The sequence below is a fragment of the Larus michahellis genome, chromosome 8 (genome assembly GCF_964199755.1).
Source record: "Larus michahellis chromosome 8, bLarMic1.1, whole genome shotgun sequence".
Classification (NCBI taxonomy): Eukaryota; Metazoa; Chordata; class Aves; order Charadriiformes; family Laridae; genus Larus; species Larus michahellis.
Window position 1 is genome coordinate 50,543,925 of NC_133903.1, and position 23,718 is coordinate 50,567,642.

At 37.4% G+C, this 23,718-nt stretch overlaps 1 protein-coding gene across 3 annotated transcripts in view; it reads left to right on the forward strand.

Moving 5' to 3' along the window:
* The window catches only part of ZFYVE9 (zinc finger FYVE-type containing 9), a 61,509-nt gene continuing 37,791 nt past the window's right edge, over positions 1-23,718 (forward strand). The window contains exons 1-3 of one of the 3 annotated variants that reach the window (XM_074599029.1): positions 1-280; positions 16,334-16,438; positions 23,408-23,512. In XM_074599029.1, the coding sequence (XP_074455130.1) occupies positions 23,443-23,512 (70 nt within the window). In that variant the 5' untranslated portion in view covers positions 1-280; positions 16,334-16,438; positions 23,408-23,442. The remainder of the gene's footprint in view (positions 281-16,333; positions 16,439-23,407; positions 23,513-23,718) is intronic. The other 2 variants (XM_074599031.1, XM_074599030.1) reach the window with 2 other exon arrangements.

Below are 23,718 nucleotides of genomic sequence, written 5' to 3' on the forward strand. Positions count from 1 at the left end.
GGGGCGGGGGTGCGGCAGGCTCCGCACTGCCTCCCCGGCGGTGCCGCAGTGCCGTGCGCTGCCTCTGGGGCCGGCCAGGGGGCGCTGGCTGCCGGTAGCTGCGGCGGCCTTGGCCGCGGAGCCAGCGAGCGAGCCCGGCTGGCAGGCGGTGAGGGCGGGCGCCGGCCTCTCCAGCGCTGGTGGGGTCTGCGGGGCCCGCCCGGGAGCGAGCGGCGGCGGAGTGCAACCCCGGGGGATCCCCCTCGCCATGCAGACCCGGCGGCGTCTGCTGCCTCCCGAGGTGAGTGAGCGGCGCCCAGCCCTCAGCCCCCGGGCCCGGGAGGCCGGGGTACCCCGTTCCCCAGGCCCCTGCCGCCCGGAGCGAGGCCCCGCGGGCGGGCGGGGAGGGCTCCGACGCCTCAGCGGAGCCCCCGTGTCGCCGCAGCCGCCCCGGCCCAGGGCCTGGGGGCTCCGGGTGCCCCCTCACCCCGCCGCCCTTGTCCCCCGCACGCCACCAAGGGGAAAGGCAGCGATCGCCCCTCAAGCCCTCGCCGGCGGCGATGCCGGTCGTCCGAGCCCCTTCCCCGCCGTCCCCGGGTGCGTGGAATGGGTGACCCCCTCGCCGGCGGGGGAAAAGAAGGGGAAAGAGCCGCAGAAGGGGAAAGAGCTCTTGCCGTCCTTCATCGGGGCTCCCCCCCCCCGGGACCCCCCTTGTGCCGCCGGTGCGGGGCAAGGCGAGGCGGTTCCCCGGGCCGCGCCGCGCCGCGCTCAGGGGAGGCAGCGGGCAGCCTGGGCTGCCGGCCCGGGGAGGGGAGGATCCCTGTTCGCATCCCGTGCCCTTTTTGTGGCCTGATCTCCGCTCTCTCCCCGGGCAGGGAATGTTACTTGCTCATCACGATGTGTAACAAGTCACTCCTGCAATGGTGGTGGTAGTGGGGGGGGGGGGGGGGGGGATGGGGCGAGCGGGCGGGATGCGTTTTATAACATCTCTAATTACGTGAAACTGTGGTCATGTCTCACTCTAAGAATAACTGGCACTCTTGGCATGTCAGGCTTTTTGCAGAGGTGGGTTAGTTACTGGCTTATGAATGTTACGGTTAAATAGGTGCATATGATGGAAGGTGGCTGAAGAACTGTTTTTATCTTGTGAACCAGACTGAGAAACAAGTAGCAGATGGGAATTGATAGACTTTATGTTTTCGTGTTAACTATCTTGTTTATTTATAGACAAGATTTTCTTGATTATTTTGTGACAGAGGTTTTTCAGAGTGTTAAATTTTTACACATATTTTCATTCAGTTCAGATATTAGAAGTTGGCTGAATATGGAATCTCAAATTCCGGCAATCATTTTATTAAGGATGGTTGTATTAGATTAGAATTTCTGAATAACACTACCCTCAGTATTTTGGTCCAGGCTGAATCCAAAACTGGAAGAGGCCCTGTGTAAACAAGTAATATAAATTTTAAAAAGAGATGTTCTACTTGAATAAAAGCTTTTATTTTCTTTAGATAGCATTTCACTGACTACGCAGTGTTTTAAAACATTGTAATTAACTTTTATTAGCAAATCATTTTTGATTGCATGGAACGAATCCAGATTTTAGATACACCTTCAGTGATTGAAACATCAAAATCCTTTGTTACTGCCTGAGCCCAGTAGTGCACTTCTTTTTATAAAGTAATGGCATGTGGTACCAAATGAGAAGAACAGTCCTTGACCCAAGAGAGACAAAATTAAAAATCTCTTCAGAGGTTTGGGGAATCTGGAATGGAAGCTGAGTAGGGGCCTAAAATCTCAAGCAAGCTTCCCTCTAATTCAAGCCCTGATCTACACCTAACAAGTCACCATGTTGTCACACATGGTGATTGATTCTCTAATTGTCCATTGCTTTATGGTGCCTTCTCTAGTGTGTGAAAAAGGAAGAAAACCACCCCAAAACTGCATTGCCAAGCCCTGATATTGGGTGTTGTTTTTATGTACTAGCTTTGAGTCTTTTATTAGGCTGGGGATTAAATACTTTCAAACGCATGTTTCAGGATCTGAGGCCTGGGGCTAAGACTGAGATGAAATACAGTTTTTTTTTTAGTTTGGCATAAAGTCTGACTGTGATTGTCTCAGGGAACAAAGGTAGAGACTGAGCAAAGATGCAGTATTAAAACTTGTGGCCAAAGAATGATAAGCTTTTAATATCTGTTGTTGCCTGTCCACTATCTGTGCCAACTTCAGCAGAAAATAGCTTGGTAGTTTCCAAGTTTACAGGCTGTCTATAAAAAACTACCTGGAAATTATTTTGCAAAAGGGTTAGAGTGAAGCTTTGCTTTTGAATAAAAGTTGGCCAAAAAGAAATAGATTCTGGGAAGAAGTTGTGTATTCATGTTTTGTTGATCAGAAGAATGTTTTTGATCCATTAAGCTGAGAATCTTCCAAATAAATGTGAGTTTCTTGACAGAAAATCAGATGAGGGATAATAGTTTCAGTGTATGGTTAGTCTGTGTGCTGATGAATCGGTGATCTTTTCCAGAACGTTGTTGGAAGACACCAGTTTATTCATAGACTACTTTGAAAGTTTTGTATAAAGACTATTGTTTATTTTTTTTAACGTGATTGAGATTAAAGTCTCTAAAGAAATTGAAAGGTGGCTTGTTTTAGAGGTCTGTTTGTGATTCTTTATGAGACTTGAACTTTGAAATGAACAGAAGTATGAACATACATGCTCAGTTTTCCCTCCTGTTTTTGTGAAGCATTGAGAAATGGGTCTGTACAATAACAATAATAATAATAAAAGTTTAAAAAGCTTTTTGTATCGATAAGAAATATATAGCCAAGAGTAAATGGCTGAAAGTAAGTTAAAGTATTGAGTTTTAGGTGATAGAAACAGCTTTTACTTCTGTGTTGGCATCTTGCAACACTGGGAAAATTATGTCAATTAATGTAAATGGATGGGAAGTTTTAAAAGATATATCAAGGATCCTTCATTGACATAGTAGTTTGTACTTGAATTAGAATTCGGGATACACATTCATACAAATTTATTTGACTAGCGACTAGAGCAAAACACGCTATATAGTTATCAAAAGAATAGCACACTTTGAAAAACCAGAGTGATAAAAGTAAATGACCATTAACCTAATACACAAAAAATATATTTATATATAAATAAAAATTGTTTATTTTATAGATATACATGATTCTATTTTTACAGACAAATAAAGTACTTTCCTATGTATTGTTTGGTTGGCTGGGTTTCCCTTAGTTGAAACTAAAGCAAAACACAGTTTCTTTTTTTTTAATTCAGCTGTTAAGATTCTTTTTTGACATTGAACATTTGTAGATTTTAAGATGCCCTGTTAAATCTTAACGGCTCTAATTCTTGGCTAGTGTTTGTGGGAAGGAATGAGTGTGAGTGTCATACCTAGGTTATTAAACTATGTAATTCCTTTAAATGTTAGTTTCTAGAGAAAATTACAAGACATTGTAGATCCCAGGACCTTTTCATTGGGATTAATGGAATGCTGCACTTGGTGCTTTTGTCTTTGACAGGTATTTCTTTCCTGAATATGCTTTATGATGTTTTCTCCCTTTGCGTCATACACACGCGGAGTTTGGGATATTTAGGAATGCTACTATTCATACTGCCATAGCAGACAGATGGAATAGGAAGATACTTTTAAGGCGAGTTTATATGTATTCTTTCACTGAATCTTTTCAGTATTGTTTATTACTGGAATATTACAACAGTAATTATATTACTGTTGTATTGCTAGAAGAGATAAGTAGAAATGTGTAATATTGATACTTATTTTTCAGAAAAAACAGCCTCCAAGTAGTACATCAGCATCAAATAGGCTGAAGGTGAATGGTAGAGGAAATCCATAAAGGGTCATTTAAGCTATTTTAAAGGTCGTTACTAGAGAAATCTAATTAATTTAGAAATATAGGTTAAAGACAAATAGTGCATGGCCAGAAACTCATGGGTAACAACACTGGGTAAATAGTTCCTTCCGTATTCTGTCATACAGATCTGCTCAAGTGGGAGCTGACTTGAAGCAAATCCAGTCAGTTGAATTTAACACAGACATAGTTCTGTTAACAGTAAAAAAAAAAAAAAAAAAAAAAAAAAAGAAAAGTGATAAACTATGTGAAAAACAGGTTTGGAGTCACAGTCGGTAGATTTTCTGTGTTTTGGAAAGTGTGGAGCTAGAGTGCTCTCTGAATAGCTTGCGTGATATCTTCAGTCTAAGTATAAACTAAGGCAATAGTTGTCTTAGTATGAAGGCCAGTGAGGAGAGAGCTTAAAGAAACTTTAACAGTTTTTTGCTTCCCTGTAAAATTTAATAATTTGGAAATGTCAATATGTGTCAGTCTGACCATACGTTATGTTTTGAAATTCTGTTGTCCATATATTAAACTTTTCACATATTCTATTCCCAGCATCCACTGTACGTTGGGCAAAGGAAAACATGGACCTCAGTATTGAATTTCCACTTGCATTGGTTTTTTGTTTGTCTCTATGTTCTTGAGAAGCAATTACCTTCTTATGGAATTATTTGCAGATAATGCTAATGACTGTACCCTCTATATCCTGTCTCTGTGTTGTACATAGGATTTATAAATATTTTTGTCTTGTTTGCTGTATGTGTTAGTATTAATTTATATCTCTGATACTTTGATGGCAACTGAAGCTACAAATCTACCTTATGAGTCAGTGGGGTCACTGTAGTATCAGTTGTTTAAGGGAATACACTGAAGCATTCCGGTATGCTCTGCTAGGATTGTCTAGGTTTTTCTATCAATAGTTGTATTGCATGCTACCTCAAACCAGGACACTAGCATATATTTTGCTTCTGGTTTTGGTACTTTTCACCCCTCCTTTCGATATCAACAGGAAACTTGATGATTTTTTTTAAGGGATTGATTGCATAATGAAGTTGAGTGGGACCTCACAATTGGAATGGTATTGCTAGTTAATTTTTCTTAAAATTGTTTTGTTCTAATTCTGTTACTGGTTTGCTTCCAACATAGTAACAAAGGTGGAAAGCTTTCTAGTGGAGGCTTGAGGCATCAACTCATACTTCAGATAGTGATGCTGAACCCTCGTTTAGGGTATGGCTTTGTATATAAAATAATGCAGTAATGTGTCTTCGCTAGTGTCTTTCTGCTTTTTGGCCTGGCTCAAGCTGAACTGACATTTGCAGTAGTTAGAAAAAAGCACTAAAGCCTAATGCAGGCAAAGCTGGAACTGCTTTTTTCTGCTACTATCTATGTATGAAAATATTGCTGTGCTGTAGATTACAGTTTGGTAACTATTTTAGGACTGTCCCCCAGCTATTCTTCATTAGTGACAGAGGAATTAGACATGATCAGAGGTGCTGGAAATGTTGTGAGCCTTTGCATTGAGAAATTCCCTTGTCGAGTTAAGAATTAGAAAAGACATGCTGTTTACCAAATTATGACTATCCTTACAGGTTATGTTTCATTGTGGGTCTTACTTACTGACTTCTTGTACTTCAGTTTTGCCGAAGTTTAGTATATGGCTAAAGTTCAGTGCCTTTTTTTTTTTTTTTTGTTGGTGAAGTGGTAGCTGGGAGTAACCTATCTTTCCCTCTTCCCAGCATACAAAAGATCAGAGGTCATTTCCTATCAGGTGATAATTTGAAATTAGGCCATAGTTATGTCAGAGATTCACGTGTGCTCTATGAATTACAGAAGTGCCATAGCTGCCCTAGTAATACTTACTAGCCTTACTTCTCGATTCTTGTAATTTTTCTAAATTACTGTAGTATGAAAGTTTTTGTTTATTTCTGTGATACACTGAAGCCTTTTTTTATAAATAATAGAACTCAATCTTTATACACATGCTCTGAGTAGAACATTTATATTTCACTCCAAGTTTAAAATTGTATTTGGGACGTAATATGGGTGAAATACGTTAGAAAATTCATAGAAGGTTATCAATGGAGGAACATACACTGGTACATTTTTCTAAAAAGTAGTATGATGAACTTAAAAGGAGTTGGTAATGTTCAGTGTAAGAAGCAGATCAAAGAGCTTTCTAAATCGCATAATAGCTTCTTTATCTGTGAATGACACTGAGTATTAGAGGAGCTTTTCTATTTCTAGATTCAGTTTTGTAGTGTCAAAACTCTGCTTTGAACTCAGCCTACATGTTGGCTTACCTGTTTGCACTCCAACTGTGATCTAGACGATTGATTTAGGATGACTAAAATAAAGGCCAAACCATTTGAAACACTATGAATTTATGGTGTATGTGGTTGTTATAAATTCAAGAAGAATTGGCAAATCATGTGAATATGCATAAAATTTATTGCTTGAGTGGTTGGCCAGTTGGATTATTGGAAGTTTGGGAGATACTACAGGACAAAAATTGCAGATATTTTCAGATCTGTGAGTTTTTTTGTTTCTTAGTTATTATTTACTGTACTTTTCTTTCTTGTGTTTCTTTTAACCTGGACAATGAAACTGTTCTCTCATCTGTTTCCTTTTCTTCTTCAACAGCTTTGATTATTTTTTTTCTCTCTCATTTTTTTTGAATTGTTGGATTGTAAGAGGAAGGTTTAAGAGTGGTGTCATTAGCAGTAGGATATGGGGCCTGGTTGCTGGTGATCTGGATTCCTCTGGGCTGTGGTGTTTCAGACCTCATTCTGGTCTTGGGTGTGCCGCACATCCAGTATCTGAGGTAGAATTTGATGATCTCTGTGGGGGTGACTTAGGTAATTCCTGCCCCAGTCACCTGCTGAAGATGCCTGGCAGAATTGAATTTGTGTTCCCTCTTCAAGTTCTGCAGCTCTGAGCTTTGCATATCAATTTAAACAAAATCAAATTAATTTTGTTTCTACACCAGATTGGGGAGTGCAGTGACTGAAGAGGTATCACATTTGCTTTTTCTGCTTGTGATGTAGAGAAGGAAAAGCAAGTGGGCCTCAGTGAACTATCGCAGAAGACGGGAAGATATCTGATGCTGGTGATTTCTTAAGTAAGCATGATATGAAAGAGAAGAGCATGCGTCTTGGATCTCTGTGTGAGTCAGTTCCACAGGCTGTGGAACAGGGATAATGCTTACCTGTATTTTCAGGACATCACAGATCCAGGGAGCATGTTGCCTGACCTCATGCAAGACTGAGGGCAGAGAACACTGGGGTTGATTAAGGTGATGCTCCAAAGAGCTTAGTGGTTCTTGGGTTGAGTCAGTGGAGTGTGCTGGTCCAGAGATAAAAGAGCTCCCATCACTCAAGCTGAAACAGTGGAAACCTAATTCCAGATTCCTTTCTGGTGGCTAGGACTTATTTTCCACCCATAATTCTTCAGAATTTGTAAAAGATTTTTGTAAGTAGCAGGGAAATTCTTACAAGATCTGGAGACGGAGAGACCTGTGTTTTGTTTTGAATTAGAAGATGTGTTGAATGACTTTTATAGTGTAAACGGAATTTGTTATACGCGCCCAAATCTTTTGAGATACTTGGTAAGCATACTGTTCTACCATCAGTGGGATGAAAGAAGCTTGTTTTTCTGTAGATTTAAATCCTTTTTGCCCCTTAGTATCTCTTCGCTTCCTTCCCTGTCTGCAGTAGTCCCAGCTTTCTCACATAGCAGCATAGTTCTGTTTTTTCCAGAGCTGTGTGGGTATTGATTGCCCAGCAGGTTGCTGCCAAAAATACATATAGCAGCTTGCTTTTCCCTTGGAGGGCAGTCATTTGGATTTGTTTTTACTGTGCAGATACTAATTTTCATGACCGTATATTTTTTTGGGGAAAGATGAGCATAAAAAATAGTAAGTGAACAATATGATTCCATAATCTTCATTTCTGTAGGAGATCAGATCAAAGATACAGAACTTGGAAAGTGATAGTAACTGAACACTTACCAAAACGTAAGACCTCTTCTTATTTGTGGTATTGAAATTGTGAATACTGAATTTTCTTTGTAGGGTGGAGGAGACAGAAAAGTTACATGGTTAAAATATACCCAGCAAACCAATCATGTCAATGTAATTTTTTATTCTCTATCTGGACTGTAATGCAGATAAATGAGCATTTAATATGAATTGAGATCATGTCAGAGAAAAGTTCACCCTTTGCCTATTAATTTTTTTTTTCATTTATCTAGCAGACTTTTTGAAATTGCATGTTCTTCTGCAATACAGTAGAAATACATGCTGTAGCTTACTTAAGAGACTTGTGTTTTGTAGAGAAAGGCACAGGTATCTGATCTATGCCCTTTTGGGGGTTTGTATGTCAGTATATAGCTATTGTTCCTGTTTGCTGGCCAGTTTGTTAGTGTAGTGGAGCGTATTGTTACAAAGTTACATTGTGAGTGCTATATTAATTCAAAATGAGTATTTTAATGCTATCTTATTTGGTGAGCTTGAAAGTATGTGCGAAGTGCACTTCTTAGGTTGTATTATTAACAGATTGCTTTAAACAGTGTATATACTGAAACAGCCTCTTAACTGAAACATCAAATTGCATTGATTGTAGGAATTTCATACTGTGTTTTTGTATAAATGATGAAGGCTGAATAAAACCCCAATATCCTTCATGTATTTTACAGTTCTTTCTTGATTCTTTTATAAATGTAACTTTAAAAGGTCTTTACTTAACTTTAAGCATCAGTCTACCTGTGTACTTTTGTGCTTTGAAGTAATTTTATTAGTGTACTGGCATAATAGCCTCTATATTGTATTTACTTTAGTTTTAGTTAACAATTCACCTGTAAAAGGCATTTTAACCTATCGCTGGAATCTGCACATAAATTGTTTTGGGTTTTTTTTGTGTATACTCCTATAGAATGAACATGGGTTTTATGATGACAAGAATTAGAAATTGTTTCTTGAGACTCATGGGCAATAGATGCATGTATATGTAGTTGTTTTGTTCCCTCACTCTTTTCCTGTAATACCCTTTGTTGTTATATTTCCCTTTTTTTTTTTTTTGCCATTATGCTTCGTTTCTGTACAGATGGCTTGTAGATGCAGTTGTATCTTCTTCTACTTTGAGGAAATATATCAATAGTAGCTCCTATGTAGTTAATAAATCTTGTCTTAACTAGAGGTTTTAAATATATAGATGCTTGAGGGAAGAAGCAGGTAGCTGTGCTGGTCCTAGATGCTGGATACCCTTTGTGTGTATGTGTCAAAAATTGTATTTCACAGTCTAAAGAGGTTGAAGCTTTAAATGAATTCATGAAGGAGCCATGGCATCAGTAAATAATGATGAGGATAGGTAGAAGGCAGTTGACAGTTACAACGATGTCTTATGGTTTGACTGTTATTTTAGCCACGTGTCGTTTTTTTTCTTTTTTGGTAGCTATTTTGTGTAAAGACGTTCATTTATGTTTAAAAAGTGGGCGCATCACCACTGTTACAGGATTTGTTCCTATCATTCTTAGAAGTGAGGAATAATATCCTGTGGTTAATAAGGTCATTTACAACTGTTTTATACCAGTTGATCTGAACAGTGATGTTGAAACATGTGGTTTCTCATTTTTTTGTCAAAGAAAGAAGGAAGCTCGGGTAGGGATAAAGAAAACAGACGCAGGAAGGAGTGAGGAAGGAAAGTGTTTGAGATGGGAAAATAAGATGAAGAAAATGCAACACAAGAATGTACTACAGTCTAAGAAGGAAAGGTAAAGAAAAGAGGTAGGGAGAGAAGTGGCAGAGATTTCTCAGTTTTGGACTCAGAAACATTGCATCTGAGTTTAGGAGGATTTGGTGTTCCTAGAGCTCCGTAAGATTTCTGAAAACTGTATATTCACTCATTAATAATGAATGCTTTCAAATTTTTTGGTTTTTTTTATCTGTTAAGCCTTTATTTCCCGTGACTGCTAGCAATGACACAGAATTATGAGCACTTAGTTTTATAAATAAAGCTTTTCTAAGTCTTACATAATTTTAAAGTATATGTCCTGATTGGTATATTGCACCACTGAAGCAATAGAAAAAAAGGCTTTGCAGCGAATCTGAATACAATTTACTCATCATTTCTGTTGGTTAGCGCTTAGTCCCCTCAGCACTGTTAAAAGCATGTTAATGGACCTTAGCATAAATGAGAATCATACTCAGAAATAGCAGTTTCAGTACACACTGTTGCCATGGATGTTTTGAGTTGTATTGAGTTACTAGTTACCGATGACTTGAGACATAATGCACTGTGAGCATCAGCAGTGTAGTTAGATCAAGATCACAAACGTGGGAGTAAACTTTGCTACATTTGACAAGACAGCAATGTTTTATAATGTGTTAGTATTGCGTGTGTGTATATATATACATAAAAATTTAATCTTGGTGTGATATGAATATCAACACAAAATGGGAATTAAAAGTTACTTCCTTTGCGATAATTTTAGGTTGAAGGGAGTATGAGATAAAAATTCATAGATATCTGAATTTTTTTTCAGGGATGCATGGTCATCCAGCTCTACATAAATAGGATTTGCGAAATAGTAACTATTTGCTGTCTATAACTATGATATTTCTTAAAAATGTGTGTGCGTAAGATTTTAGAACACCGTTATGTTACATAGCTATCAAATAAGTAAAAATGACCATAACAATGTTGGAAAGAGGGTGTATACAAGTGTGTTGATAAAGGTAGCTTGAGTAGCTGATTGACTGCTCTTCAGTAGAAAGTGACTGTAGACTTTCAGACTTTTTTTCGGTACAGATTGTCCTTTCTCTAAAGAGCAGCTGAGTACATAAATTGTGTCGCTTCTAGCAGCTTCTCTCCCCAGTGGGTACAACTCAGAATTGATGGGCCAGTAAATGGTGGCGAAGCGGTTTCCCTCTTTGCCTGTTGTCCTTTTCATCTGTTCCATTCTGGTTGCGGGGCAATTCTGGCTTTTATTATTGAATACCGATTTTGCTCATGGCATCTGCAAGTGTTGGCCCCTCATGGGTTTTATAAAAAGGACGGTTCCTTGGCAGTTTTAGGCATTTAATTAGTGATTCTAGGGTACCTTAGTCAGTTTTTTCCATATTGCTCAAATCCAAGAAACATCTGAAAGAATGATCAGTATATTTGGAATTCATTCTTTCTACCCTACATTAGAAAGGGGGAAGACACATAAAGTATTAGAATACAGGATTAATCCATGCTGAGATACATAGTGTGTGACTTTAAATAATTTTATTCTTCGTATCTGTTAAACATTAACTTTGAACAGTCAAACCCCTGTTTCTCAAATACAGAAACATAAAAAGTCATCTCATAAACATATTTATTCTATACGTTTTGCTTTAGTTTGTATTTGAATAAAGTCAAATAACAACTTCACTGTGTTAAATTTACTGATTTTCTTTTTAAAAGCACATCATTACATTGATGACATTACATGGAATCCATGCACAAATTAAGAAACACGATTTCATATTAAATTTATGTTTAATGAAGTGTGCATTAATTTTTTTGTGGCTTACAGTATTTTAAACTTGTGAGTTATGTAAAACAAAGTGTTATAAAACATTAGATTTCTAAACCACTAAATTTTGAAATGAGGTCCGTAAGTGTATGGGTAAGCTCAGGAAAGGATTTTCTCTTTTTTTCCAACCATATTCCTCTGGAAAAACTTGCATTGAAGGCAGTGCTGCAGTGTAAACCTATCTATTTGTTCTTCCAAGGAGCTGGGTATGGATACTTTTCAAGGGAGTCAAAAGTAGTTATGCAAGAAGGACATGTGGTTCCTGTCTCCAGGTGCTGAGGGCTCTGCTTCTGCAGCCTGCTGAGGAAGGATGGGCTTTTAGGCAAGGCTGGTTTTTGTGTCAAGCAAATAAATCAATTTCTTTCTCCTTGAAATAGTAAAAAAGGTAGGAAGTTGAATTTATTTTCTACTCTAAAGTTTTATAAAGCAGGTGTCCTTTTCAGTTGGGCTGCTTTCTCTTATTTAGTGGAGGACAAAGGTTGATAACGCTGCTATAATTTTTCTTGTCTCCCTGTTACTTTTGACTGTGATACTTTCTATAACGTTTCTTTGAAGTTGCTGCTCTTTTGACTGCCTTACTGCTGCTCTGGCATGCGTGAATGTCTCCTTATGGAGACTTGGCTGGAGACAAAAGTCAAAATAATAGCTTTAAAATGGCATGGGGAAAAGTCACAGGAAAAGATGCAAATATTAGTGAAATAATTAGAGCAACTGTATTCTGCTTTAGGCATTGTCCATCTCTATTTGTGCAGTTGATTGGAAAAAAAGGCAAACCAACGCAACATTGAAATAGTTTATCTTTTGTCAGCATTCATGGGTAGTGAGCTGGTACGAAGTGTTGTATTACACAGAAATAGTCTGCCATGCCCCAGTCTACCCTTTCGTTAATTTATATTGAGTAGTAGGAACATCAGCGAATTATGGGAAATAAAACCAAAGGATACTTGGTCATGTTGAGCTTTTGGTGCTGAAGAAGGATTAGAAGCGACCTTGTTTATATTTGTTATATATATTTATTTCATCACTTGCTGCTGTTTTTAGTATTTCTTATTAAATGGATTTATGGCGAGTTTTAATGGGATTTTCTAATCCTGAACTGTTTCTTAGACAAGGTATTTTTGAAAAATTATTTTGTTATTTGTTGAGTCTCCTTTAATAAATAAGAGTTTTAAAAACAATTTTTTTTTTCTGGTTGTATTGCATGGCTGCTAGTTTAATTTATTAATAGAACAATTTATGTTGAAATGTTTAATTTGGGGCCTAATCCAAAGTCCTTGCTGTTGCAGGCATTTTCATGTGCATGACACAGATACTGCTCCTGCTGTGTCACAGGTATTTGATAATGCCCGCCTGCCCTTTTATTTGGCAAACACTAGGTAGAAGGATCCCTGTACTTTGTGCAGAATTAATAGTTGTTTGAGAGTCAATGTAGTGTTCAGGCAAGGTAACAGCAACGGAGAATGAAGCTTGCATGGACACACACTGTCCTTACGAACTCCGGGTGCTGTTGTGACAGTGTATCCTGAGATGGGTCTCGCCTTTGCGGGAAGAGCATTCCTGCATAGTACTTAGTCTTTCTACTTACAGTAATTCTTTAATACAAACACATGTTCATGTGAAACTTGACTGAAAGTTGCTGCTTCATCTGAAAGAGGCCGAGAAGGAACTGTTACGAAGTGACAAATCATTGGGCATATGGTAAATTACCATTATTCCAAGCATTTCATCACTTGAGTGAAAAAACACCACCTTTTCCACTTGTGAAGATTTAGCTTCCAGATTAACTGATCAGATAAAATAATTCATATTGTATGTGTGTCCTGAAACTTGCTACCTGTTTCCCCTTTTGTTTGACTACACTGTTTTCCTATTAACGTAACCCCCTGCTCTAGTATTTCTTGTTGTAGTTTTTATTCTTGCAAAGTTGGGACCTGAATTCGTCTGCTGTATGTAGTCTCCCTGAATCTCCCATGTGATAGTTCCAGAATGTAGACAAGCTGGGAAGTTAAGATACCAGCGTTGAAATCTGGGTTTGCATCTAAGATAATGCCTCGTTCAACTAATCTAGCAATAATAAAGTGCCTTAAAATGGCTGCAAATGTATTCCTGCCTACTCAAAGACATCTTCTCACTGGTAGCACATTATAGAGGATCTGTAGTGTAGTTAAGATTTGGATCCTTGCCAGTAGATCGAAGCATTTTTTAGCATCTCTTCATGCTTTGAGCTTTTTCCACATTTTTTTAACGTAGTATCAAAATTGCTTCTTTTTCAGTCTCTTTCCATTTATTATAAGCTCTTCCAATTTGTGCTAGTTCAGATTACTTCCATTTGACGTAAATATTTTTTGCATTCTTTTTTGTGGAAGATATTTCTAATTTTATATTTTTAGAGCTCTTTTCTTCTATTCTTCATCCTCTTTTTATTCTGGGCACGTCTCTGCTTGTCAAATTTCTCTTCAATTTCTGTTTTGCTTTTGCAGTAATTGGCAGTCACCCTCTTGGAGCTCCTGAGGGAAATCATGCATGTAGGGTATAACCAAAGCAGCACCTGAGCGATACCACTTTAGGGCAGGAGACAGAAGAGTTCAGCCAACCATCAGCAGAAGAGATAAGAAACTGTGAAATGCTCCAAGTAAGCAAACTGGAACAGCAGAGACACTGGTTCTTCTTCATTTATAATGATCTTAGGTCTCAGTAGGCACATAATTTTTAGGTGGAAATGTATGTATTTTTTTCAACTGTGATGGAACCCTTTTTTAGCAGTGTGTATAATTAGTGAAAAACCTAATAATCACTAGGTGATACATTGTTGTGAATATTTTTGACTCTCTTTTGTAGTTGTTCTTTTTGTCCTTGATTTTTATTTTAATATAATTCCTTTACACTAAGTTCATATTGGAAGAAGAATTTGGCTCTGTTGTCAAGTTGTTCATTTTTTCAGGAAATCCAAACCTTATAATTTACTTTTTAAAAATCGCTTTTTGTTGAAATATATTATATTCGTATCTGTAAACATGCTTTGATTTTTGCATTCATCTTCGTAAGGGGAAATGGCTGCCGAGAGTAAATGTTGAATTGTAAATAAAAAGCTCTACGACCTCCAGGTAATATCTTTTCAAAGTGTTCTTTGGAGACTGGTAGCAATTGATTGGATCTGTGTTCTTCTGTGTTGAATGGTTACAGACAAAAAAGTTATTACCTGGGAAGAATGGAACAAGGAAGATGGATCAGAATAAAAACAATGAATAATAAAGCTGTACTGTTGCCCTGAATATCACTTCCCTGTAAGGCTTGTTGGCTTGGCTTAGAGCACTGGTAACAGCACAGCACGTTTCAGCTGTAGGTTGCTAGGTCTGATCCATTTCTGATTGGTAAAGATTCAAGTTTGTGGTTAATGTATGACCGACTGGTTCATGTGAAATGTGTTTGATGTTCGTGATGCAGTTGACAGGCCTTGTCATAAATCACAAACTGGATTGTCATTAATTGATCTATCTTTTCAAAGGGTTCATGGAAACTGAATAATTCTCCTCCACCTACAGGCCAGGAGGGGACGTGGTGGTGGTACAGATAGCCTTGCCCTGCTTCCATAGGTATTTCATATCCCTTTGAAAAAGCTTATCATTCTGAAGCCTTTCAGTGCAATTAAATTTTCCCTCACCTCCATTTTTGCATGCATATCAAGCCTATCTGAAGAACTTTGTAATATACTAATTTCTACTATTTCCCAAATATCCAAAATTCATCTTAGCTTATAGAGGTAGAAATACCCATGGCATCAGAAATTTTACTTGCGTATGGGGATGGTTCTGTTGGCATACAGAGCTGTGGGATTTTATTCTGAGTTTAGAAACAGTACTACTAGGAGTGCTACTGTTCAGTTCATTAGTTTCCTGGAATTATTACTGTAGCTTATTTCTGAAAAGAATAATAAACAACCCTGGGAAAATTGTAGTATAACACTGAATAACACTTTCATGCACCGAGAACTGATTATTTTTTTTTTAGCTCTGATCATTTCGCTGGAGTTTTAAGATTTATTTTTTTTTTTTCTAACATATGCTGCTTCATCAGGGCAGTAGTAAGTATTTCAACTAACTAACAGGTCAAAAACCAGAAGCAGCAAACCTTAAAACGTGAATATAGCTTATCTAACTCCTTGTTTCACTGTTTGTCATAAACTAGTCTATTCTCTTTGCTCATGGCTGTGTTGGATTTTTGAGCTATGTTGAGTGTTAGGATGCGGTCTGTGAAAATGAGCACCTGACCTATAGAAATGCTGTAGTTTAGAGAACAAGACAGTGTCTTCTGAAAACTCTTTTTTTGCTTTGGTCCTACCTACTGTTGGAGGTGCTATTGATGCTATTGTGGTTTTTGAGAGAAGAAGCCTTTAGGAAATGAAGGGAGCCTAAGATTGTAGAGGGAATAATTTGAAGACAAACAGTTGTTTAGCTGTAACAAAGTCAGCGTGAAGCTGATGAATACAGTTTACGGAATCCAGAGGGCCGTGAATTTTTGTTAAGTATCAACGCTACTAGCTCTTTATTTTTGGAAGGCCTATTGTAGTGTAATATAATTAACTTCAGAGGCTAGTTTTATAAATTAAGCGTTACAGTCAAGGTCATCAGGAATACAAGGACATTTGAGTTGCTGTCTCACTCTATGAGTTTACAGTTAAATGAAGAATAATAGGAAGCAATGTGTTTTTTATTAAAAGCTTTTTTTACTATAATATTGGAGTGCAATAGTGGCATAGTGCATAGATCCCTGAATTTAAAGCTGCAAATGTAATCCAAATCATTTGAAGGCTTGCAGCATTTGCCAAATGTGCCTGTGCTAGCTGCAGTCATCCGTTGAAAAAACATAGTTTGTGGCAGAATTACCAATCATAAAATACATGTTTATATTTTCTTTCCAGGATCAAGTAGAACACACTGATTCAGCAGAACTGGCTGGTTGTGCTGCAGTCATCATGAGTAGGCACAGGGTCATTCGTTTCTTAACATATGTATAAGAGAAAAAGGTAAGAGGCAAGTTCTCTTTAGAATATATTGATTCAGGGGTTTCTACGTGAAATGCATGTATTTTTATGTGTGCTTATGGATATATATTTATATACATACATCTCTATATATGGATATATAGTTTATATAGAAAATGATGGAGTATTTTTAGCATTTTGTTGTTCTGTTTTTTATTAAGAGTAATTGCCTTGTTTTAGAGCAAAGATGTGTCTTATTTTGGTTGCGGGGGGGGGGAAGTGGGCACAGTCTTTCTTCCTCAGTCGGTGCTGTAGGCAGATCTCATCAGTTAAAAATACAGCTATTGCTGAACTCTCAACAAGCTGTTCATTACAGCAAAGGTGCTTGACTTCGTCCTCCCGGAGGCAAATAATACAAAGGTCACTAAGGAAGCTGCAACAATATGTGGACTTGACCATTGTTTTTTGGGGTTAAAGGAAGTCCTGAGGAGCACTAGATCTAATAAATTAATTTGTCCAGTTGATATGTAATTCCATGTTGTCATGCTATGGGAAAACGACATTTTCTGGACGTCTGTTTTTTATCAGGATGAATGAGCAATGTTTGTTTTCAGTTTGATCGTGCCCCTTGTGACTTTCATCTTAGGAGTCTTTCATATATTTTTTTGGTGAGAACTATAATAAACTACTTGGGTATTTTGTTTAGTAAGAGTTTACTGAAGTGTGTATGTTCACAGTTTCATATTGAAAGAGTAGTCTACGCAGGACAGCATTATAGAAAGTCCTGAGATCTTACTCTGGTTCTTTACATACTCTCTGATTTTTAGGCCTTTGCTGTGAGACTAATAGTTGTATGTTGGTATTATTTCCTTTTGGTGCATTTTTTATTATAGAGTTTTAATATGATTGTGTGCTGGTCACTCGCTGTTAGAGTCAAGAAAATTTGAAAGACCTTAAGGCTGTCAGTTCCGGTGGTGAAAAAAATCTTGAGGGTATTTTAGGATGTGCAGTGCAGAAGATCATGGGTTACATAATTCCTTATCACAGAGACCAAAACAAATCTGAGTCTTGCCACTTTGCAGGTATAACACAAGGCCTATCTCTTTGTACGGATCATTTCTGAAGAAGCAGCTGGCATGTGGGATATCTGAGCTGTCTTGAGAGGCAGTCTCAAGGTTAAGCCTGTTCAGAATACCATCTAATTTTAAGGAAGGTTTTTCTGTCCTTTACTTCTATCTCCTTCCCTCCCCACTAATCAATTAAAGTTTGTTTTATGTCTAAATGCTATGGTGACTAGGATAGTAATTCTGGATACGTATGACAGACATTGTGGTACATGCCTCTTTATATTTAGACATTAGGGGAGAGCAGAGCTTGTAAACTTGATAAAACTTAAGTTCTTAAGTTTTAGAGATGAAGATGATGATGATAAGTCCATGCTGTTGTATGAAGAAATTGATAAGTAAACCACAGAGTTTCTGAATTACCCATGAGCTGTGATCCAGCAGGAGCTTGAAAATAAACTGATTGACAGGCTGCATATTTTCATTAGCTTTTTGCCATGAAAGACAGGAGATGACTCTGCAATGGGTACCAAGTGATCTCGGGTTCTGGACTTAGAGTACCAGTGGATAGTAGCCATTGAATTCTTTTTTTTTTTTTTTGATACAGAATTAAAAAAAGAAATTTGCTATTTAATGGGGTTTTTGGCTATAATTAGTCTTCTCTGCCAAATCTTTGCATGGACTGTATTATTGAAAAACTGTCTTATGCTTTTCCCTGAATTTGTGATTTATGCCTCCTTTTCGTTGCACTGGCACGATATCCTCTTCTTCATATTGTTCATCCCAATATATACTAATTTAGGAAGTGTCTCCTTTTTGGCAGCGTACAGCTAAAATTGCCATTGAAATTTCTTCCTGATTTGCTCATGTTTTTATTCTCACTTTTCCAGAGTTTGAGTTGTGTGTTTGCTCGTCAGCTTCTCTCCATGCCATGGCTTGGAATAGTTGAGGAATACTGAAGAGTTTCACAAGTACCAAGGATCCTTTAAAAATATAATTTCAGCCTTTATACTAGGAGGAAATTTGGGACTAGAATAATTCTAAAACTGTTTCAAACTTTTATAGTGGTATAGTGGTGAGTTACAATCAAAGTTTCCAAAGATCTGTAAAGGAATATGTTTCTTTTTATTTATGTTGGATATTTCATAAAAATATTAAAATTAAATTCTAAACCACAGGGAAAACAGCGACCCAATTATTATAGCATGCTGTGTTAGAGGGTTGTTTGTTTTCTGTGTTGATCTTGAGTTGCTGGCTATGCCCAGTTGAAGTATTAGATCTTAAACTGGCAAAAGTATGAGTTGCTGACGATGTATTTGGTCAGGAAGTATTCCTGTCTGTTAGGAACATGAGTACTCGTCCTCCTTTTCGGTCAGGAATAGGGCAGTAAGGGCTTTTGTGGGTTTGCCAGTGTGTTTTGCCCTTGATCAGAAACTTCTGGAAAAGCTTGGGGGGATTGTTGTGTTCTTTCATATAATAATAATAATTTTAGATGTTAGACCTGAAGATTTGCAGCTGACCTTTTCTGAGAAATACCTACTTGCACAGATAATGAGATCTCATTTAGAGTGGCAGTCAGCTTAGTGATTGTGTTTAAAAATTAAAGTTTCTCCATGTATCCTGGTACATCAGTAAGTGAAATAACAATAATGATATAACAGGTCGTTTCTCTCTTCAGTTTGGAGTATGAGCACCCATCACTCTGGATTTTTGGCTTATTGCATGTTTGTGTATCAGTATTTGAGCTTCAGAATTCATATGGTTACATATATTTGTTTACAAATAGTTCTCTCTACTTAGGATTTTTAAAAATATAGAACAAATCTCTTTGTCATACTGGACCAAATTTAAACTCACAAATATTAGATCTTTAATATTAGATAATAGAGATGTTAATACAGATACTATGAACAACATCGGGATTATAAGGAAGTGGGAACAAAATTCTAAGTCTTCTTTATATGCCTTCTTAACATTTATATATGTTGTTAAACACGTGGTCCTTTTCTAATGTTATAAAATGACATAATATAAAATTTAAAATCCAAACCCTAACATAAGTCAATAAAGATGATTGTATTTATTATGAACTTCTAACACTGCTTTCTTTGGTTAGGCATATCTTGTTCCTGATTTGTATGACAATGAAAAATTTAGGAAATGTCGGGGGCAAACGTGGCTTATATTCTACTTACTCTAACGTGCATAAATTTGAGTTAGTTCTGAAGTAATTTTGTCAGGCTTTCAGACAGGTTTGGAAGTTGTATGAATGGTCAAGTCTGAATTTTTCTAAGCATTTGAAAGTTACACAGAATCAAAATGCAGTCATCTAAAGAGTTACTTAAAAACATGTTTTCAGCAACTACATAATCAGCATAGTGTTCCTTCCCCATCAACTTGCTTGTCTTCTCTTAAATAAACAAAACAAAACAAAATCAATGCTTGTAGCCTATTTCTTTGGGGCCACCCATATTGCAGAGCTTGTGTTTGTGTTTGTGTCCTAGTGAATGCCTTGACTGGATGCGCTTTTTTGTCACGAAAGTGCATGGAAATCTGCGTGCGATGCCTTCAGACAGCGTCACAGTTTAACTTTAGAACACAAGAATTTTGTATGACACTTTTCAGTCTTGCAGTGCTTCACTGACAAATACTCTTTGCATCATTGACCTTAGTAGCAGGACTTTGCCTAGGAATAACTATTCACATCTTCATCAATTGTTTGCTAGACTGGAACGTTGTCATCAGAATGTCAATTAAATACATGATAAATAGATGTGAAATTATATGGCATTTTGTACAGAACAGTCTTACTGTAGTGAGTTAATTTTGGTTGTTTAGAACTCTGAATGGAAAAAAAAATTCAAGTGAAATATTCATTGGGACAGGATGTAATTAACTTTTCAATATTTGATATTTACTGAGTTAGTAAAGATGCTTCCTATTAAGGAGCTGAAATGAGGTGTAGAGAAAGGTGCAAGAGAACCTCCAAACTCTTGCAGTTTGGATGTAATTTGAATGATTTTAGTATTTGGATGTGTAAGGAGAAGCATCTGCTTTTTAAAATTATTTTGATTTAAGTGAAATGTGTGTGGTAAATGTAATTGTTTCAGATAAAATGTACAAAATATTTTTAATGCAATGATTTGGTGGGCAGACTGGATAACTCAGGAAGACCTTAGAGTAGGTATCTGAGGGATCAAAGAGTACACTGTCACGGTTAGAGGTCAGAACCTGGCTTTGGGTAGAGAATGTAAAATGTGAGCTTTTTTTAGCCTCCTGAAATGCAGCTTTTGATCAAGCTGGCCAGCTTCTCCATTGGTTTTGTTATAATCTTTGCATCTGTGTACAGTAAATTATATGGCCAGTCATCTATTTTCCTTGCAGAAGGAGTTAATCTAAAATCCCAGAACAGAGGACAAATCTGGGAGTTTGTAATGTGACACGTCTAGTTTAACTCTGAATTTCTTTGCAAAGTGGTCTTTTTTGGGGGGTGATGCTTATTGCAACTTCTAAGTTGCTATTACACTAATTTTCTTTAAAGTTGGCTTTTTGTATATATCTTTAAAACATAGTTTAATCTGATTCTATTAAGTAGCAATGTATTTATGTTGTAGCATGGTCATCTTTTAAAAACACCATTTGTCAAATTTGAGGTCAACCTTAGAAACTTGAACTCTGCATTTGATGATATTTTAAGGCATGATCTCTTTGTATCGATAACCTAATTGTAGCTGTTGCCCACGATAAACACAAAGCTGTATTTAATGTTGTAGTGATTGAAATTAAACTGGTTGATGTCTTCCTCAAATCCAGATGTTATGGAGGTAATGTTAAAGTAAAGTACAGTTTTAAATTGGAAACTTCCTCTGACATGTTTCTTGTGTCTGTTGTATCTCAAGTGTAAAAGAGCAGGTTTTTAATTGAGCTGGAGTCTCGCTGTCAGGTCTAACACTGTTTCTTACTGCAAAACAAGGTTCTCGCCCTCTCCTCCTCCATTTCCTTATTTCACAACATTGAAAGCCAACTCTGAAGAGAATAAGGCTGTTTTGGATGATGTTCAGAGAACAGATCAAATCAGGGTCTCTCTTTATGGTATATAGGTTATGGCACATATTTCTCAGTGAAGATGTCTTTGCCAGTAGTGAATGTTTTTAAAAAATGAATCAGGGTGACTTGTTGCTACAAGCCTTTGGTAGCAAAAAGACCATATTCCTACTGTTAGGGCGAAAATGTTATTTATTATGCGGAGTTGTAGAAAGTTCATTAATTACTTAGGGTTGGGGTTTGTTTTTTTTTCATTTCTCCCTTGTCATCTTCCTTTCTTGCCTGAGAGTATTATCTTTTGATGATACTATTTACTTCTGTGCATTTTGCTGGATTTCCGGTGCCTGCCTTTCAGGGAAACAAGAACTATTAAAGCAGGCATTTTAAGAGCTAGCACAATTCAAGTAACACCCATTAAGTCCTTCAACAACTTTTACAAGTATGAATCTTTGAAGCGTCTCTGGGAAATGAGGAGTGACACAGAACACTGCTAGCCCAGTATACATTAAAAAATCAGGAGCATGGAGAGTTGAAGCTACTTGTTCAAAGCCACATGAGCTAATCAGTGGTAGCACAGAACTGAATCTGATCTTTAGATTGTTACTTGGCTTTCTGGTTCTCTAGACTGTTATTTTCTGGCGGGAGCAATTGGAGCAATTTTGCTCTTACCATTATGGTGATCCTGATGGTTAGACACGTTAATGCGGCAATGCCACCTTAATGACAGCATCACACTGCCGTCATCGTTTGGGTTTTGAAATATCTTAAAGGCTATTGCTGGCTTTAATGACAGTTCTGTTTAAATGTTCAGGTGGAGGTCAGTGATTTTCTTGAATGTGAGAAGTTGAGGCAATGCCTTCAAACACTTGGAGAGGCATTGATAATGAGCTGTGAGGGGAAAAGGCACGTGGTTTGACGTTGTTCAGTTAAACATATCCTTGATCATCTGTTACAGTAGCTGTACTTCAGTAACTACTGATGAAAAGTCTTCCTCTTCCCTCTCTCCCTGTTCATTGTGGTGGAAAAAAATCTGTCATGAAATGTAATGAAAATAAAAGCTTCAGATGTCAGAAAAATTGTTTCCTATATAGGTAGCATTTTACAGATCCTAAGTGAACACTGCATGAGAAAGAACTACGTGACTTTCATTTTTGTTACATTGCCCTGAAGTGAAGTTTCTAAGCAGTCAGGGAATGTCTGAATTGTGGAATTCAGTTTGATGTGCTGCCTGTATATAACTTTCTTCCAAATCCTGAGAAGAATGTCCTTTTACTTTGGCCTCTCAAAAAGATCTGCCACACTAAATGGAAAATGCATTGAATTAAGCATAGGGACAGATATGCATATTGTTTTATAAGTTCTGTGGTGTGGAATACATTCTACTTTGAACTGACATGGATTTGCAAACTTTGTTTGTTTAGTATTCTTTTACTCATCTGATGAGGATATTTTCTGTTGCTGTGACAGCCACTGTGTAAAAATGAACCTCTGTTCTTCAAATGTTGTTGCTGTAGACACCTGGTTCACATCAACATGTTTACTTTTTTATTTGTGTGTGGCAGGATTTTTAAAAACATTATGTTGGAAGTGTTTGCAAATACTATGATCTAAAAAAAAAATCTGGGTTTTGCTTAAATTTTAACATTGTAAAAAAACATATTTATAAACCTGGGAGATGAGAGGTAATAAAATCCAAAGCAAGCCTGGGGAGGTGGTTAATCTGAATTAAACAAGTTTAAACACACAAAAAATTTTTATTCCTGTAAAATACTTTTGATTTATGCATGTAATGTGTGTAAAATTTGATTTACGAAGGATCCGTTTCCCTTTAAATCAGGGCAATATGTAGTAGAACCCTGCTGACTGAAGGTTAAATATCTGATTGTAATTTCTTCTCTGGCAGGTTCAGACGGGAATCTGGTGGTCTTTCCCTGACAAATGGAGAACTATTTCCAAGCAGAGGCATATAACCTCGATAAGGTTTTAGATGAATTTGAGCAAAACGAAGGTGAGTCATTTTGAACAAGATCGTAGATGCACATTAGATGTATTCTACGGAGAACACCATGGAGAAGGGAGAGAGCTGTGATAACCTTTTTGGTTTTGAGTTGCGAATTAATCTCAGAATTTGCAAAAAACATCTGTTAATTTTGCACTGTGGGTCTTGAGTATTTGTTAGTATTCACTTTTGTTTCCATTCATCTTGTTTACGTT